Here is an 18,793-nt window from a genome sequence, read left to right as displayed (position 1 = left end):
TCTAAGGTGCCTAGTCAACTTTTCACAAGCGGACTGAATAAAACCTTCCAATAACTATTTTAACAGCACCCAATAGAGAAATTAAGGCTCTCCTGATGCACAAAGTATTTTGGGGCACTGAAAAAGCTCCTCATATTCAGTATTTAGCTGTCATGTCCTTTACGATCTTGTTCAGAACATATGGCCTTGGAACCCAGTTATTTTTGCTAGTAACAGGCTACAGGCTTTATATTAAGCTAACAGCATATGGTTCCAGACTTAGGCTTTATAGAGACCTGGCTTGCCTACCTGGAGCTCTGTTTTGGTTTATTTAGCTACAACAGGATTTGTCTAGTAACAGAATTACCCCACTAGTTTTAGGTTTTGCTTAGCCTTGTATAAGTTTGTGACACAAAGTTTACCATTACATACATTTCTATAACCAGCAGATAGAAATATAAACCTAAATAAAATGCAGCATAGAACAAGTAGAGGCATGGGATGCAAGCAGACACAACTGTTAGCACTACTGAGAGCAATTCAGTTAGACCATTAAGACTACATTTAGACTAAGAATAAATTACTGGCTTCCAACATAAGGTGTATTCTATAGGCCCACAAACTGCACAAGCTGCAGTGTCACAATGTGGTGGAGACTCTGATCAGCCACATCTGTAATTTGTATGCAACAAACACTAGAAAACGCTGGCAACCAAAACAGTTAAAATTTAGAACAACAATACCTTACAGAATATATTCTCTTATTATCTAAGTACGGGCTGTATTCTTCATTCTTAAACTTTTTTGTATTTGTTTTGGTATGGGTCCACTTTACCAAACCATTCACTTTATCAGTATTTGTATTCTTCTTCAGCAACTGTGACGAAAATTTTTACTTCCCCTAATTTTGAGTTTATTTAATTGAAACCTGTTATACCATCACCAACTTCTCTCTGGAGTATTGAGTATTTCACTCAATTGCATTTTCTTGATTCAGTTAGCTCTACCATTCAAAAACCAGTAATTCAGTACATTGACAGATGCCAACAACACCTTTACTCCTGTTAACATCAGTGAGGCACTTCAATGACTGTAGACTTCATTGGACAACACTATCATACAGTCAGTAATAAAGTACAGTATGCAAAGGTTACATTTATGTTTCATATAAAGTCAATGTTACTTGATTACATCAGAATTGGAACCTTTGTCCTTGTTATCAGCAGTTTAAAACAGTATATTTTAATGCAAAACTTTATGTGAATGGGATTGCTAAGCAAGGAATAAGCATTTACCACACTTGATTTAAACTATCAATGAAGAGGCAGAGACTGTACAAAGTATGCTACTGTGAAAATCCTAATCAAGAGAAAACTACATTTTTTTGTTTGAGATAGCAATGCAATTTAGATGAAAGAATGTCTACAGGTGTAACTGCTGTTAAAAATAAAGGTATTTACTTTTAATTTGCCAAATCAGGAAGATCATGTGCACATGTGCTATTCAAATAGAACAGAGACAAGATATGACAATGAAAAGCAGGAAACACATCAGTAAAAGATACTGTTATTCTAGTACTTTAGTCAAATTTGATCGACTGGGAATGTGATTGCAGTTCAGAACCAGAACATACTTTAGCTTTCCTGGAATAAACAAGACAGATATCTAACGGATTATGTTAGCAAACTATTTCTATAGGAATACAAACTAATAGTGAAAGTTCCAAAGAGAAGTCTCCAAAATGCAGAATGAGAAGAGGTTATACAAGAGGAAGCAGACAGAAGTTTAAGCAAGGCATTGCTTAGACATCTACCTTTGAGTAATTTGCTTCATGAAAACTTTAAAAGAAATTTAAAAGCTAAAAAGGACTAATGATAGACAACAGCAAGAACCTATTATTACATCACAAACATTTAAAACATGCTCCAAATGAAACTATAATTCAGTATTTAGCAGTTACCATATAATACTTAAATGACACATGATGACAATTAGTTCATTCACTTAGAAGTAGATTGCAGCAAGATAGATCTGTTTAGTGAACCTAAAACCCATAAGGAAAAATGTGTTAAATTCTATCAAGATGAGGAAACAAGCTTTTGAATGTTTATTAACAGTGCAGTCTAGAAAGTTAGATTTTGGAGGAACATGCCAAAACCAGGAGAAAGAGAAAAATAACCCTCTTGAACTTGATGAACAGCAACTAAGCAGCTTATTAAAAGGCAGTTTTAACCAGTAACCCAGGGAATATTTATTCAAGAGCAAGGAAACTTTTTGCTATCTTAAAACTTTGCAGTTGGAAAAACAGTATATTAATATTACCCAATGTTTGACAGTAAGTCAATTTAAAAAGGTAGCAAGCTTAGTTCAGTTAGTGTCTGCATACGGCACAGGAATAAACTCAAACAGAATTCTTGACAGGTTTCCAAGACAACACAGTTCAAGCTTTGATTACCTCCATTTAAATGCCTATATGTAGACAGATATCTATAGGTAGCTATATGAGTAGCTAAATCCCCATTCTTGTTTATCAGTAGTCTACTACGTTCCTCTTTAAAGCTCTTCTTTAAGATTCTAGAGTCTAAAAGATCTTCTTTATAACACACACAGAGTGTTCAGGGCACTCTAGGATTCATTGTCTTTAATGACTAGGGACCCAATTCATCAGCTTAAACATTAACACATAGTATACAGACTACCATTATAGCTGCTGCACTGTGTCCCATCCGGCTTATAAGTGCCAATCCAGAAGTGTGGGAATCTCCTAAAGGAACCACCTCATATGTACAAAGCCATCTGAAATGATATTTGAAGTTCAATTGTGGACAATTAAGTTTAGCCTTGGATTTCCATTGGTTACATGAGAGTTTAGACATCTAGCTCAAACGCTTGATGGGCTGTCTTACTTGCAGACTAAATCCTATTTGGTGTCTTACATTACTAAAGAGAAAGATCTGCCATTTACTTAGAAGGCTCATTTGTTCCCAATCTACAAAGTTTTATCTAAATGTCTGATATTTTACCTCCGTGTCTATTTGTTTAGGAAGAAAGTCTCAACCACAAAAATGCCTCAGAAAAACAAAAAGTCAGGTCTGTCTTTTTTCTTGTTTTTTTTAAATTACAAAGATAATCTGGTATTTCTAAACCTGTACGACTTTCTCATCTTAAAATAGCACTAAATTGTAGCAACATCCTTAAATCCTGAACATTCAAATACAGATTGGTATTTAGAATTATTAAACTACCAGAAAGCACTGTTGACTTCAGATCTAACAGTAGTCAAACAATTAATGTTTCCTGCTTCTGCAATGTGGTTACTAATCAAAGAAATGAAGTAGAAACAGATGTGGTAATTTCTTCCACAAAGTGTCCATCCAGCCTCTAATGCTGCTAATAAAGGGTCAGACCAAAGAGAAAACAGAGTCCAGAGAGTTGAAAGAACTTCTTAAGGATGAAAGGAAGCTACAGTTAAGTAACTCATTCCTTCAAGTGTTTGTATCTACATACATTCATACTACACATGATCCCAAGGAGTATCCACTCATAATTGTCTTCAGTTTTCTTAATAAAGAAAAAATTGAATAACAATTATCCCAAAATTAAACATATTCCTTGACAATTCTCAAAGTATGTAACACTTAAGGAAAATGCCTGTGACATTCCAGTTGACAGCTCTACAAGTGTCAACTCTTGGGACACAGAACAATCAGTCAGTAACTCCTTGCACTCCAGGTCAGTGGGTCCTAACTGCATTTTCTTACACTCAATCACCTTGGATAAGATTCTGTAAACAGACTGACAGCCTTGTCATTTTTCAGCCATGGACACAAGGTGGGAAAGCTGTGTCCACACTAAAAAAGATGTCTCCTCTTCCATAAATTAAGAAGTACTCCTGCTGAGGTAGTATGAGTTTTAGTGAAGACAGATAAATTAGCTTCCTAGGAAGGCAGAACTCACTCTGAGCAAAACATTCTGGGCAAATGTTATATATGTAAAACCAACTCATGAAGAGCTGTAGATTCTGTAGGTGGAGGCATTTGTCAGTCTGCCCTTGAGAAGATGCCTGAAGAAGTGAAATTATTTTAAGCTCTAACATTGAAAGGCATATGGTAATACACAGCTCTCTGGTGTACCTTCCAAAATTCTGTTGTAGAAATTGCAGTCTTCAGCACTAAGTTCTCTTTCCTGAGGGGCACCTCTAACCCAGACAGTAATTACATCTTTAGAGTATCCTGCTGTTTACAACAAGCAGGCAGTGAATACATGTAGAGGCACTTTCCTTTCTTCAGGGAAAAGCCAAGAGCAAATCTTTCACTTCATGTGGCAGTCTAGTTAGATGCATCCTTTTTCAACTTTGCACAGATCATAACACAGTTCACATGGGAAGTCAAAATTTTGAACGCTTTCCTCCATGAGAAACTAGACCAATGAGATCAGATATACTCTCTCTCAAAATTTAATCCTCTGTGATTCTAACTGGTGATGACTATTAAGTTAGAGGATGCATTGTTTGAGGATTCCACAGCCTGTATTTTAAACTTGCATTTTTCCCCTGCTGAAGACACGACAGAACATACTTAGTCCTTTTCTGGAGGAAACTGTCAGGTTTCAGTAGCTCAGTGCAGCTTTTTTCTTGCACAGACAAAAAAATCTATACTAACTATATGGTATCATCTTATGTCATATCTTATTCATCTAAATAAGAGGAACTACAGTAAGATTGTCTACTTCACTTTTTTTACTCTTACTGCAAGTATGCCCTTGTAGAAGGCTGTAAAGATGATACATATTTAGTTAAATTCTGCTTGCCAGTATTGCACTGACTTTGTAAATTTGGCTTTGGCAGAGACACTATATTGACATTCATCAATTGCTAATGACAAAAAATTCTTAGTAACGACTTGGGAGATGTACCATCCACATGCACATACATTTACATAGATCTTAAATACTTATCGTCAGTCTCTACATTTAGATAAAGTGAGGTTTGCTCTTATTCATCCTATTACGCAGTTATGGAAAAGATCTCATTAGCACTTAACAACTAAGAATCATCAACTCATTAGCACAGAACAATCATGAATCATCAATCTAACCAAAATATCACAGACCATATCCTCTCACATTCTCATATTAGATGAAAAAGAAAGATGAAATGGCTGTCCCTGACAACTAAAAATACTGAGGGTAATGCTAACGATGAATAGATAAGGCAGTTTACTTTGCCACAAAAACACTTCTCCTAGGACAGGCATGAAACACCTGCAAGTTTCCATAGGGATGATCAGTGCTCATTTTTCAGGAACTTGCTTTAACATTATATCTCTTCTCAGTTCTAAACTGGAAATTAGAAGAATTAGAATCTGCAACTAGAATTGTACAGAAGAACAGCATTCTTCCATTAGTTAAACTGCCTGCTTGAGGAATAGTGATAAAAGATGATGATAAGAAAGAAGACGTATTCTTCATTTGATTACATAAGAAGAATGAAAAGAACTGGGCAACAAACAATTTTTTTGTTTTTAAAAATGTCTTAAATATATCAAAATGGGTTGTGTCAGAAGAGCTGTATTACCTGACACCATGGCTTGAACAACCAAACTATTAGATTTTTTCCAGTTGTCATCATAAGTACATACAAGGTACCAGATTTCTTTGTATGCATTTTCTTGAGCAGAGGCTTACGACGTTAAACTACATTTAACAAACCCAGAAATTCAGTATTACTTCTAGCTGTAGTTATACTAAGACCTTGTCATAAGCCAAAAACATTTAAGTATGTTTTCCATAATTTGGGATTTTATGAAAGATAAAAGGGAGAATATCCTTTGCTGAAACAAATGCAAGTAGATACACAGTTTTCACTAAAAATACAGAAATCATCATACTGAGGCCCTTTATATATTCAGCCTTCAGGCAACAGAAATGTTAGTCAATTTGAAATTGAAAAGGTCAGTTGTTAGTGTCAAATTGAGCTGCCACAAAGCAAGCCTACATATATCAAGCAGATGATCAGGGCAACTATGCCAACTAACTGACAACAGTAAACTTTTGTCTCATTAAAACACTGTCGAATTAACCAACAGGTCAATGTCATTGTTATAAAAGTTTACAGCTGATTCACATGAGAAACCTTGATTTTTCTGGTCTTAAGAAATCTAGCAACCATTTGTGAATGCTGAAAAAGAAAAAAAAGGTCTTTTAGTGGAAAGAATGTGCTCAAATGGAAGTTTAATTAAAAAAAAAAAAAAAAAGAAAAAGAACAAACTTTCATTAAGTTTCCATGTCTACATAAGATACAGCAAATGAAACAGCAGAATGTTACCTACTTTCTGAAACTTTGAGGTAACCCTCTTAGTAAAGCCAAATTAATATATTTAGCTTAAGTATATAAGAGGCCCTTATAAATGTATTTAATTATTAAAAAGAGGAAATGAGCAAAATGCACATGTGTGTACCCATCATGGGTAAAGGGAGAAGTACATAGGATTAATTTAATTTACCTGCTGCTTCAAATAAAGTAAGGGGCTGCTTTTAAGGCAGATTTCATGTGCTTTCTGAACTGTATAGAAAAGGCAGTTATACAAAGTTTTTTTCCCCCTTATTAAATCTACACTCATGCAGATATATGCAACTTCTGAAAATTCAGGATCACATTTGGAAGCCTAATGCTCAACACAAAATGCTGTTAATTTCAGGACTCTGAATATCTACAGACTAGTAAAGAATAGTCAGAGAAGTACTGCTCTTCATGCTATTAAAGTTTAGGCATCTAAGTGCTGTGATGAACCTTGAAATTCTCAAACTCTTATATGCTCTGTAGCAAATACAGGCTCTTAAAATCTCATAAGTTAGATACAATATCCTGAAATCGAGAAATATGGTTTCCATAATCTAAAGCACTTCTCCCTACAAATTCAAAATAGTTTTATTAATATCTATATTCATGCCAAAGATAGAAGGCGGCTGCTATATACAGAGACACTGAGCTACCATTATTTAAAACCAATTTCTGCATTTGGATTTGCTTTAATTCTTTGATTATATTTATGAATAAAGTTTTCTTTATTTTTTTTAACTTATTGATGATACTAAAACAATAAAAATAAGCATAACAGAAAATCAAACTTTTCATATTTTTGTTTTTCAGGTTCTTGAAATAAGAACAACATATTTTTACTTATATTATGACCCAAAATCAAAGTAAACCAAGCAAGTAAAATAACCAAGGAGGACTAAAAAAACATGCAAACAAAAAAAGCCCTATATGCAGTGAGCCAAATGTTATATTATCCTGAATGTCTGACATGCCCAAGCTTTCACGTCTGGCCCAAATTCATACTGCCTACTACTACCTCAAGGATGCTAAAATATGAAGTATAAGTTATACTGAATAGGAACTTGTTAAATGAACATTATTCATCTTGAAATCTAAATGAAACCGAGACCCCAGAGGAGAACAGAAATGTATGAGATCATACTTTCAAATTTGATACTGAAGAACTGCAATGATTCTTGAAAAAAACTAAGGTAAGGATGTTCTGCTACAAGAAATTTACAACCAATCTGGAAAATGCAGACTCAAGAGCCTTGGAAAACAGGAAAATTGTTCTTACAGTCCACACTTCTGTTCTGCAGTCCCCTTCCAGTGCCACCAGAACTGGAGCTCAAAGCTTTTTCTCTCTCTTCTTGCTAATCTTAACTGTAGGCTGAGTCTTACACAAAGCCCCCCAGCCACTGTTCAAATTAAAAAAACCTTATTATTCTACAGTTCTCCCTACAGTCCCTTTCCAGCCCCGCACCGGCCTTGCCTACAAAAGGTCTCCTTTTTGACCCTTAAAGGTAGTTACTGTGGTTTTCAATACATGAGCAAAATGTACAAATCTGGGAGGGAAAAAAAAAGAAAAAATAAGGAAGAAAAGACAAATCTTTCTGCACTAAGCTGGAATTCACATCTTCTGTGTGAAGCCAATACCAACCTGATACACTTTTGAAAACAAACAAATGAAATATAAGAACAAACAAAATATGCTTAATTTCCAACCAATAAAAATTATTGCAGGGGGAGAGCCTACTTCTATTTGACTCTGAAGTTGACTGTCTAAGGTTCCTAAGCAACTTTGACTATCATCATGAGTAATGAAATGCAATATGCATTACAGGCATTTAGCAATCTTCAAGGTTGAAGCAAAGGAAAGAACTAGAGAATCCATAAATTCTTAAACTTGGTTTTAATTCAAAACTTTTTAACTCAGTGTAATAAATCCATGCTGAAATTAAAAAAAAAATTACAAAATTTTACAAAATTAAAAAAAAAAAAAAAAAAGGATCATCCTTCCCTCAATTATCACTTCACTTGGCAAATTACACCATGACTACTGCCAGAAAACTGAGCAGCAACTCAAAGCTGAATTTGTTCTATCACAGTAACCAATTCCTACCATGGTTATGACAGCAAGATTTAAAGAAAAGAAATAACAATCTTGCTATTGGATCTCTTGCTCAGGACAGAGAACATGGAAATACCTATGTACACTACAACAAAAAAACAAACAAAACAAACAGGAATCAACCTTCTTTGTCAAACTGGAGTAACTGAGTTTAACTGACTTTATGCTGGACAGTAATTTTCTTTCTCCATCTTTTGTATGATATTCTTTTTACCTCAGTTTAGCACTCCTAGAATGTGTATACTAGAATACACATCAGAAAACAAAGGATTTTAGTGGTGATTTTCACAACACTGAGTAAAAAAAATGTCTGTTTATTCAACAAGCTATACTATGAATTAATATCTAGACTACTAAAAAGGGTTAGAAAGCAACTTATTCAGTCTACAAAAAAAAAAAAAAAAAAAAAAAAAAGGCAAATAAGTAATTGTAACTGTAAAAAGCTCTATTCTAGAATGAAGAGGAATGAAATCACACAATAGGAAGCTGAAGATGGGAGCATCAAGAGATGTCACTCCGAGGGACCTTGACAAGCTGGAGAGCTGGGCCCACGTGAACGTCATGAAGTTCAACAAGGCCAAGTGCAACATCCTGCATCTGGGTTGGGGCAATCACCAGTAACAGTGCAGTCTGAGTAACAAAGAGACTGAGAGCAGCCCTTCTGAGAAAGACCTTGGGATAGTCACAGATGAAAAATTAGATATGAGCCAACAATGTGTGCTTGCAGACAAGAGAGCCAATCACATCCTGAGAAGCTGTGCCTGCACCCTCCCTGGCAGTGTTCAAGGCCAGGTTGGACGGGGCTTTGAACAACCTGGTCTAGTGGAAGGTGTCCCTGCCCATGGCAGGGGGGTTGGAACTGGGTGATCTTTAAAGGTCCCTTCCAACCCAAACCATTCTATGATTATAAGGTATAAAAAGTAAGAAATAAGTATGATTTTTCAAGAGAGAATCCCATCATTACCTGCATAATTCAACAACAAATGACTCTCCAGCTTCAAATATTTCTTTATGGCTAGCTTTTCTGTGAGACAGATGAAACCAACAGCAATCTTTACTATCAGACATGGACTATTTAATACAAAAGGTGACAGTGGAGTAATACAATAATTTCTTTCAAACTTGAGATTCATCTATTTTTATAATATTCACAAAGAATGACAATTATGACCAGCATTCAGTTCAACTGAGTTACATAAAAATCAATATGAGTTAATATTTACACTCTTGGACCAATGATTTCTAATGATCATTCAAATGCACTATAATACTTTGTGTCTTTCTCTATATCCAACTGAAGCAAAATTGAAAATTGAAATTAAGATGAAATATTTCTTTCCTCACTCTCTGGGTACAATTTTGTGAAATCATAGAACAGACACAAGGGACAGATTTCCTGCTGATTTAAACATTAATTATAAAAAGCAGTTGCCTAAAACTTTATTAATTTTTAGGTTTCAGCAAATATCACCAGAAATTAGATACTATTTTTGCACCTGAATATATGACTCATGCTTTATTTTAAAAGGCAATATAAATTTAACTCCAAAGTCTGTAAGATTTGAGTGAATAGAAATCAACAAATTAACCTGCAACACTCCTGTTTTTCTGAACCTGAATCTTCCCACAATGCATTTTAAAAGATAGCACTTTAAACACCATTCCAAAATTTGACCCTTCTTCGAAAGGGTATCCCTTCTCCTTTTTATTGTAATTCTGTAATGTTCAATATAGAAAAATGAATAATTTTATTTTTACTCATTGCAGAGGTTTGTGAAAAAAATTTGCTTACTTGCAGCTGAACTGAATTATCCTGAAGACCTTCTACAATAGGAGAGAATCTATCAACATTTCTTTCCTCTGCTGCTGCTGTTATAGCTTCCAAAATTTTTTCAAGGCTGTAAGGAAAGTAAACCATTTCACACAGGAAAGATATTTAACCTTGCTCTTCATTTGTTTTCTGAAGAGACATGTTACCAAAGTATTCACCTGCCTCAATTTCATGCATACAAATTTAGGAGGTTTAAGCATTACTTGTTTTCTCTGAAGACTTTTGTAGCCAAAGAATGACTTATTGGATTACAATGGTTAAGATACCTTAAGAGCAATGCTAAAAAGTTTTAAGCAAAACAATGACTGCATAACTAACATCTGACCATACCTCCACATGTCAAAAAGAAAACTCTTGGTGATATGACCACAATAAAAATCACAGACAAAGGTATTCTGAAAACTGAATATAGTACAGATACGATTTTCAAACCCAAGTTGAAAATTTTAGCATTTCATTCAGGTATAACTACAATTTTGGATATTGTAAAATTATCTCACTATTTCTGACTAAATACAGTACTTACATGTTTTCTTCTCCAACGATGCACATTGCAGAAAGGAGTTTAACTATATCCGTCATCATGTTAGTTTTCTTGGGATCAATTGCTTTTATCAGCAACAAAAGGCTCCTCTCTTCTCCCAAAATTCTTTCCAGTCCATACTAAACAATAGAATAACAGTTGTAAGGAGAGTTGGGGGGAATCCAAATTACTGTATCAACTATCTAGTAAAGGACAATGACAGTTCCCTCAAGTAAATATTTCAAATGTCATTTAAGTCTGTTAAATAATTAATTTTAAAAATTACATAAAAGTCCAAAACGGATCACTTATTCTATAAGGGCATACATGAGCATCAAAAGTTTACACTATTCTCTGAGTATATTTCCACAGAGAGGAAGTGGCAGCAGAACGAACTTCAAACCACAGCTGACCAACTCCAGATTGCACAGGTTCATACCTACTGATCATGTACATTATCTGACTGAATTGTAGTAATTTCCAGATTAAACAAAATCCCATACCTTATTATTCATGAAGGCTCTCAAACACTGTATAACCTTATGCTGACTCCTTTTCACAACTTTGTCCTGGCTGAATAAATCAAAAAATTAGTGTAATTAAGTACTGTTTACATATTAAGGAAAGCTGGCAATTTTATATGAAATCATCCTTACTTTTTTGTCTCAACCAATCTTTCTAAAACATCCAACAGCAGCCCCAAACCTTCTTGGCCAAAGTTTTCAACCCAGCTAGGGAGAAAGAAAAAAGACATTAAAAATTTTGACATTTCAAACACTAATTACAATGAATGAAAATTGTCAGCATAAATAAAAGCAGTATAACTGGACCATTTTAAAACTCAAAATCGACTCTTTACTCAATAGATGATCAAGAGGAATTCCATTCATTTGCTGATACAATTAGGTAACCTTAAACTAAAAAAAAGATTTTAAAATTAAGTATTCATTAAATTTAGTAATTTTATTTTTTAAATTAACAATTATATGTTCGTTGGCACAGAGCTGTCATTTGAAAAACCTTGCAAAGGAAGGGAAGAAAACCAACAAATTTCTACTACACACAGTTCTAGAGTTTCTTGGAAGAGTCATAATTTAACCATAAATGGCAGTGAAAGAAGGAAAAGCCTCAAGGAATTGCAGAAGTGGCTGCCTGGGATATTTATGCATAGGAATATCTCCAAGTGAACACAACAAAAATTTTAAATTTCTGCGACTGCCAAAGCTATCTTTTGCTGAGGTTAAACCTGGGCATGTTGCTTCTACACGAGACAGTGGCTTCATGGTCCTGTTTACTATTGCCCAAAACCCCTTGATATCAAATACAAGTAACTCCATCACTGACAGCAGTACTGCAGCCATCCCTTTGATAGTAGCTGTTGGTCTTGTTGAAACTATGATGTCTAATCAGTTACCTAACCCTAAAGTTCATGGGCAACACTGCCATTCATAGTCATAACAGAAGGAATAATTTGCTCTTTAGACTTCATTGTCTGTGTAAGGCACAGGTATTTTGAGCTTCAAACTTCTAACAAAATTCTACTGGAGGAAGAAGTTGGCTGCAGAAGCAACAAAAATACATATACAGCAGAAAAACTGTAGAGATTATTTGCTCAGGAAATTCCTTTTATAAAGGGTGAAGTTATAATATTCAATTATGGAATGAATTCATAAGTACTTGAATACTTTTCTCTTTCTACAAGAGGCAAGAATATTTCCTGACAGCTTTAGTCAACTTTCCGTACTACTCCCATGAGACAAGTCCTTGGATCTCTTTTTACTGTCTTTGGCCAACAAGACAGAAAATTATTTCATAATGGGTATCTCTTCCATACATTTTCACTTTCCAATTACTGCATTACTTTTATCTATTAACTGATTACAAATCAGTTGATTTGATGAAAGCATCTCTATTTAGAACTGATATGGTTAGCATGATGAAGATGTAATACTTTTCACCATCTTTTGATGAGGGTGTAGTAACAATAGTTTCTGTGCATTCTTTAAATTATTACTTTAAAAAAGCTTAAACTGAGGAAATCTCTTGTTGTGTATTAACAAAATCAAGTGTTTTATGTAAAAAAGAAGAATCCATTCTGCAACATCGGAAGTTCAAAATCAAGACATTGATCAGAACTAGCAAAAAACGTACAACGTTCACTTTACTGGTATTATAGACTCTCCATTGCTTTCTCTGTTTACATGCCATTGTACATATTGGGTAAAATTTATTTATCACTACTTTTGATTAGTAACCAGAATATTTAGATACATCTGTAATGATGGGACCTTACTAGTGATAAATAATGAATTGTTCTGTTGGAAACAACACAAGGGAGATGCAATAGCTCTTTTTAACTATGCAGTACTTCCAAACCCATCGTAGGATGGGATTAAACAGTTCTTTGCAGATATCTGCCAGATACAGAACTGTAATGGACTTAAAATTAAAGGAAGAGAGAATCAGATCAGACGCTTTTATATGTTTTTCCCATAAAAGTAAACATATATATGAAAATAGAATTTCTTCCTCCTGGATGGGTATTCCATTCTAAAACAGATTAGGCAAGTAACTGTCAATTGGTTTTGGTATAACTGGCCATATCTGACCTGAAGATGATCATATTAGACATTTCTTAGCACATTTTGTATTAGACAGAATAACGCACAGCCACTTTGTCATACATCCACCAGCCGAGGACTCTGAGAATGATCAAATGCTTAAAATATTGTTGCATTATTACTGCCCTTTCCTCTGCTTCCACAAAAGAACAAAGATTACTTACCCTATCTAGAGCAAACACCTAGTTTTCTGTCAGTCCAGCAAAACACCAAGCTATCAGTGCCCCTATTTTCAATTTATTAAAATTGTCTTCTTAATGACAAGAGCCAAATCTGTTGCAACGGTTATACAAAAGGAGAAGAAATAGTTGTAGATAACTAGTTATCCGTAATACTATGTACAGGTAGATCACTAAACCATTTTTGATTAATTGTGTTGGCAACTGTGAGGTAAAAACATCCCATTTATTTAATTGAAGAATAGTGACCAAGATCAGTGGATATATTTTCATTTTGCTGCTTACTCTTTATACTGATAGAAAATGAATATTACTGTTTGCAGCAACCCATAGTTTTCAATACATTTTTCTAAGTACCAGGATCAAACTACTCTATCACTTGATTCATATTTCTGTGTGAAATAAAAATATTTTTACATAAAAAACTAATTTAAAACAATGCTGTAGAACATTTTCTTGCATTAGAAACTGAAATGTCAACAAGATTAAAAAGTCGATACACCTTTTTACACTGATTTTCTTTTTTTAGAAAGAAAAAAACCCTGAATTATATATTGTCAAAAAGATCACAGCCCACAAATGTTAAGATTGTCAGGCTAGATCCAACCTAAATTTAATTCTCGTCCTGTTAAAAAAGCATAGATTTTTTTCTTGGGTATTATACATGTACAAAATAAAATCCCAACATTTCATCGGTTATTTCTCATTGCTCATATCATATGAAGCTGAAATTAATCATGGATTTACAGCAGCTGGAGTGGAGTTCAGTAGTTAGGTGTCAAAACAAGTTCCTACTCAAAGATTTGGCCACTGATAGGAAAATCAGTCACAAACATCTGCATCCAATGAACATCAGCTGTTGTTACTCATTAGAAAAAAGGGGGCGTGATTTTAAAATGTTCACAAATTTTTAGTATGAAGAACAGTGTGCCACTGGTAGATTTTTTTCTGGTTTTGTATGTAAGTCCTATAGAAGAACTTAGATTTTTACTAAGGCTATTTTAAAATGCTTTGGTTGAGCCTAGTGAGGTCTATCTTAACAGTTTTTCACCACCACTCAATACACCAGAAGACTGTTTCAGAACCCATATGTTCCAGTGGTTGTGATTCTTCCTTTGATTTGTAGACTAAAATGCATTCATGGACAAGTAACATTTTATGAAACTGCTGCTTGTTTAAATACGTCTCCTCTGGTGTTTTTGCAAACCACAGTCTCTCCTTCCAATTCAAACTTCTCAAATTCAGACCTATTCTTAGGCCATACATCCATTAACTTAATAATGAGTTTCACTCCAATCTAACCATTATAGTTCTTTACGTTGTCTCTTACATTCTGCTTAATGTTTCAAATTAAAGTTAAATTTTAATAAATTATAGTCGAGTTAGGACTTAGATTCTGTCAAACTTTCTACCTATTACAGTTTATATTTGATTGAACAAAGTTAAAGCCACTGCTACAATCTAGAACTTTTTTTACCAATAAGTTAAAGAAACTAATTTTTCAAAGTATCAATGCTTCTTTATCAACAATGCATCATACCCTTCTAGTATGCTTTGAAGCACTGACATAAAATACGCTAAGCTTATGAAAATTAAAACATTCATTTTTCCATTTCTCCATGCACAAAAGCACTTTTCCCTCTACTCATAACATATATCTACAGACTTCTAATCCTTTCCTTACTCAAACGTGAAATGTTTATGTAAAACCTACTTAGTCCGATTTTTCATAATATTTAGTTGCTGTAAAAGTTTCTGTACTTTGTTCTTTCAGAATATACTGATCACCAGACTTCTGGTATTGATCAGATGCTCTGTTATAACATCAGTCTAATTCATCTTGCATTCTCTATCAAATGTCTCAAGTACAGACAAACACCGTTTTCTCGTAGCCGGCCTCCGTGCTTCTTATTCTGATACCATTTCTCCATCTTCCTCACCCCTACACGTCCTATCACATTGTACCATGCTGTCAGGCAGAACTAGCACTTCACCAAGATTGTGTGTTTTGTTTTGTCTCTTTGAGGGAGGGAGATTAACTTTTCTCTCGGTGTGTGAGAAAGGGGTAAAGGGGATCACACACAAAAAGAAACTACTCGGTCATATCAAGAACAGAGAGAAGAGGCTGCTCTAAACTTAAGTCATCACACACTTCATACATTTTGTGTTTCTATTTCCAGATGCATACTAACAGAGTTTTCTTTGTTAAATCAATGTAAGTGTAAATCAAAAAAATCTCTAGGGTTGTTGAGTCATTGGGGTTTTTTTAAATAAAGAAGCAGCAGCCTACTATATCAAAAATTAGCTTCACATTCATGAAGGAAGTATATTTTCAGTAAAACCCTCTGTCAGAAGAATCCAGGTTCATGTAAAGCATGTTTCTTCCAGTGTGAACCATTAAATACTATAAATAAGACAATCCATCGCAAAAATGAAAAGAAGGGAAGAAGAAAGCACCCATACAGAAGACCCACATCAACAGCTCTGCCATGCCAGATGCAGGAAGTTGTCTAAACCTCTTTTAATCACTTCACACCATAAGCATTCCAAATATTTCATTTGCATTATTTTGAAATAAACCCAAAACAGCTTCCCAAAATCAACCATTGGCTTACATAGGGTCTCTAAAACAAAAGGTTGTAAATAGAACAGAATAGAAAAAAAATATGATTTAATAAAATAAAGCCAGCATCCACAATTCAAGCTTCATGGATAAATCAAAATTAAACGTAAAGATTTATATCAGTGTTATGAGTTATGACTACTGAAGAGTTAGCCTTTTTAAAAAAAAAATCACAGGTAAACTAATGTTGTACTCTCCACTGTGTAGATAAACCCCAAAGATACAGACAAAAATTACCAGAAGGCAGCAAGCCTAAAGCACACTGGACTGAATGAGGAGCACACAACTAAAAGTATCTATGTTTTTTGGCTAACAAACTTACACTGAAGTGCTATCTCCCAGCATTGATCAACCTGACAAAGTCAAAAGACTAAAGAGTTAATAGAATATTTCAAAAATAAAAATGAAAAAAATTTTTACTATTTAGCACCAGAAAACGAAGTGAACAGCTCATCACTACACTTATTTTACATTCTCTTAGCATTACCTTGTACAGATCAGTGACCTCTATTGAAAAATAGATCTACAGAAGATACGTAATCAATGAAAAAAACCCAAAAAAGGTACAATCATTCACTAAAGCACACACATTCATTATAGGAAAAATCTTGAAACATGCACATCTACAGATCCATTAATTTTAATCCATTAAGAAATAAGAATACGATTAATCTTTGCAATATGTGTTAATGATGTTACCTGACAGGATTACTGGTCAAGGACACACGGAGAGATTCTAAGCAAGTGACTAGTCTTTCATCTATTGACCCAGATTTTAATTCCTGAATAAACTCTTGGGGTGAAATCTTCCGACTGTTCTTGAGACTTCCCTGAAATACAGAAAATGCATTCTTTTTTTTATTTGGCAAATATAGAGCTTGAAAAGATTATTAATGGCTAACCTTCATTTCTGTTCCTTGAAATAAAAGATAAGTCCTAAACCTATAACTGTTTGTTGTCCATCTACTGTATATGATAAATGCTGACTAAACTTCTGTCAATTTACGAACACAGTTATAATCAGTACTCAAAAGCAGGAGGCATCAAATGCAGAAAGGTATCACGTACACTTGGTGAAATACAATTTTTGTAATTAATTGATTCTGTTTAGACATTACAAACATCTTAATTTTCAATACTCAACACAAGAAAAACAATTCTGAAGTGCTCTGAAGAGATCAGAGGTCACGTACCCAGAAGGTGACTGCAGTCATACAAGAATAACAGCACAAGAACCAGCACATCAGAAGAGTACTCAGGATGGTACTGCAGTAACTTGAGTTCTTGCAGATAATGCTGTGAAACGCTTTTCAGTTAAAGATCCTTCAGATGAGGAGTTTATGATACTGGGACTATAAAACAGGCTAGCTTTGGCTCTAAAAGCTAAAGCAAAAAAACTGAAAAAAAGATCTCTTCAGAACCACTGATGTTCTAAAGATAAATCACAGCTCCTCATCTGTTGTATTTGCCATCTGTAAGAATGCAGTGCAACACAAATATGACTACTGATGCAGTAACATAAGGACACAACCTTCAGGTTTGGAATTTGCTTTGCTTTTTGGGTTTTGCTCTTTTTGGCAGGTAGGGAGGCAAATGGGGACACAGAGAACAAGGAGATAGAAAGGAAGATGAAATGGCAAGTTAATGAAGCACCACAAAAGTTGTTTTGAGTAAATAAACTGTTTTTTGTTCCAAGCAATATAGGTTGAAAGACACTGGCTTTAACTCATCATTGTATATATGTGGTGTCAAATGTTGCTTAAAATAAATTCAAGATATTAATGACTCTTCTGAATGATATATAGTATCCATTGTTTTAAACAAAGCAATGTTTCTAGTGAACTAATTAAGATAAAATGGCAAAGCTAAAAGGCATCACCCTATTCTTAAGTATTCTCTTCCCCTTTTCTTTTTTAAGGAGTGACAAAACCAAAATTTGTACACAGCGGAAAATAACAAGTCTACTCCACCCAATATCCATTTATGACATGAAGGATAGATACATTTTCTACAGAACATATTTAAATTTAAAAAAAGAGGCATATAATGGGGTGCCAAGTGGGAAGTACAAGTATTCTGTCATATAGCACTGTCCTGGTTTTGGCCAGGATAGAGTTAACTTTCCTTGGGCTGAGAGGGAGCACAGCTGGAGGGCCAAGTCCCGATTGATCATGGGAGTATTCCATATCATGTGATGTCATGCTCAGTGTCTATAGGCAGATGCGGGCTCTCTCTGGCACACGCTGTTTTTGGTTTCCATGTCAGTGTGGCGGGATTTTCTGGTGTGTTCAGATCATGGCTGGGAGCCGGAGGGGGTTTGGGGGGATTGCACACCTGTCACCATGCTCGGTAAGCTACTGCTGCATTTTATCTGTTTTGGACTTACACTTTGACACTGTTGTTTCTTGTTACTATTAGTAAACTATTTTTTTTATTCAATCTACAAATTTTCTTCTCTTTGTCCCTCTCCTATTTCACTAGGGATGGGGGAGGTGAACAGCTGGCAATGTGGTGATTGGCTGCCGGCTGAGTTCAAAACACAACAAGCACTAAAGAGAGTTACTAAATAACAGTTGATTATCTAGTG

General features: G+C 34.6%; 1 protein-coding gene across 2 annotated transcripts in view; it reads right to left on the bottom strand.

Moving 5' to 3' along the window:
• The window catches only part of DIAPH3 (diaphanous related formin 3), a 255,321-nt gene that overhangs the window by 199,931 nt on the left and 36,597 nt on the right, over positions 1-18,793 (bottom strand). For both annotated transcript variants that reach the window (XM_074912215.1, XM_074912225.1), the window contains exons 5-9: positions 16,906-17,036; positions 11,440-11,514; positions 11,287-11,356; positions 10,787-10,923; positions 10,222-10,327 (exon numbers count right to left, since the gene is read on the bottom strand). In XM_074912215.1, coding sequence (XP_074768316.1) covers positions 10,222-10,327; positions 10,787-10,923; positions 11,287-11,356; positions 11,440-11,514; positions 16,906-17,036 — 519 coding nt within the window. The remainder of the gene's footprint in view (positions 1-10,221; positions 10,328-10,786; positions 10,924-11,286; positions 11,357-11,439; positions 11,515-16,905; positions 17,037-18,793) is intronic.

This window comes from Athene noctua, chromosome 1 (genome assembly GCF_965140245.1).
Source record: "Athene noctua chromosome 1, bAthNoc1.hap1.1, whole genome shotgun sequence".
In the NCBI taxonomy this organism is placed as follows: domain Eukaryota; kingdom Metazoa; phylum Chordata; class Aves; order Strigiformes; family Strigidae; genus Athene; species Athene noctua.
Note: the sequence above shows the minus strand (reverse complement) of the source record. Positions and strands in the feature narration are given on the sequence as shown.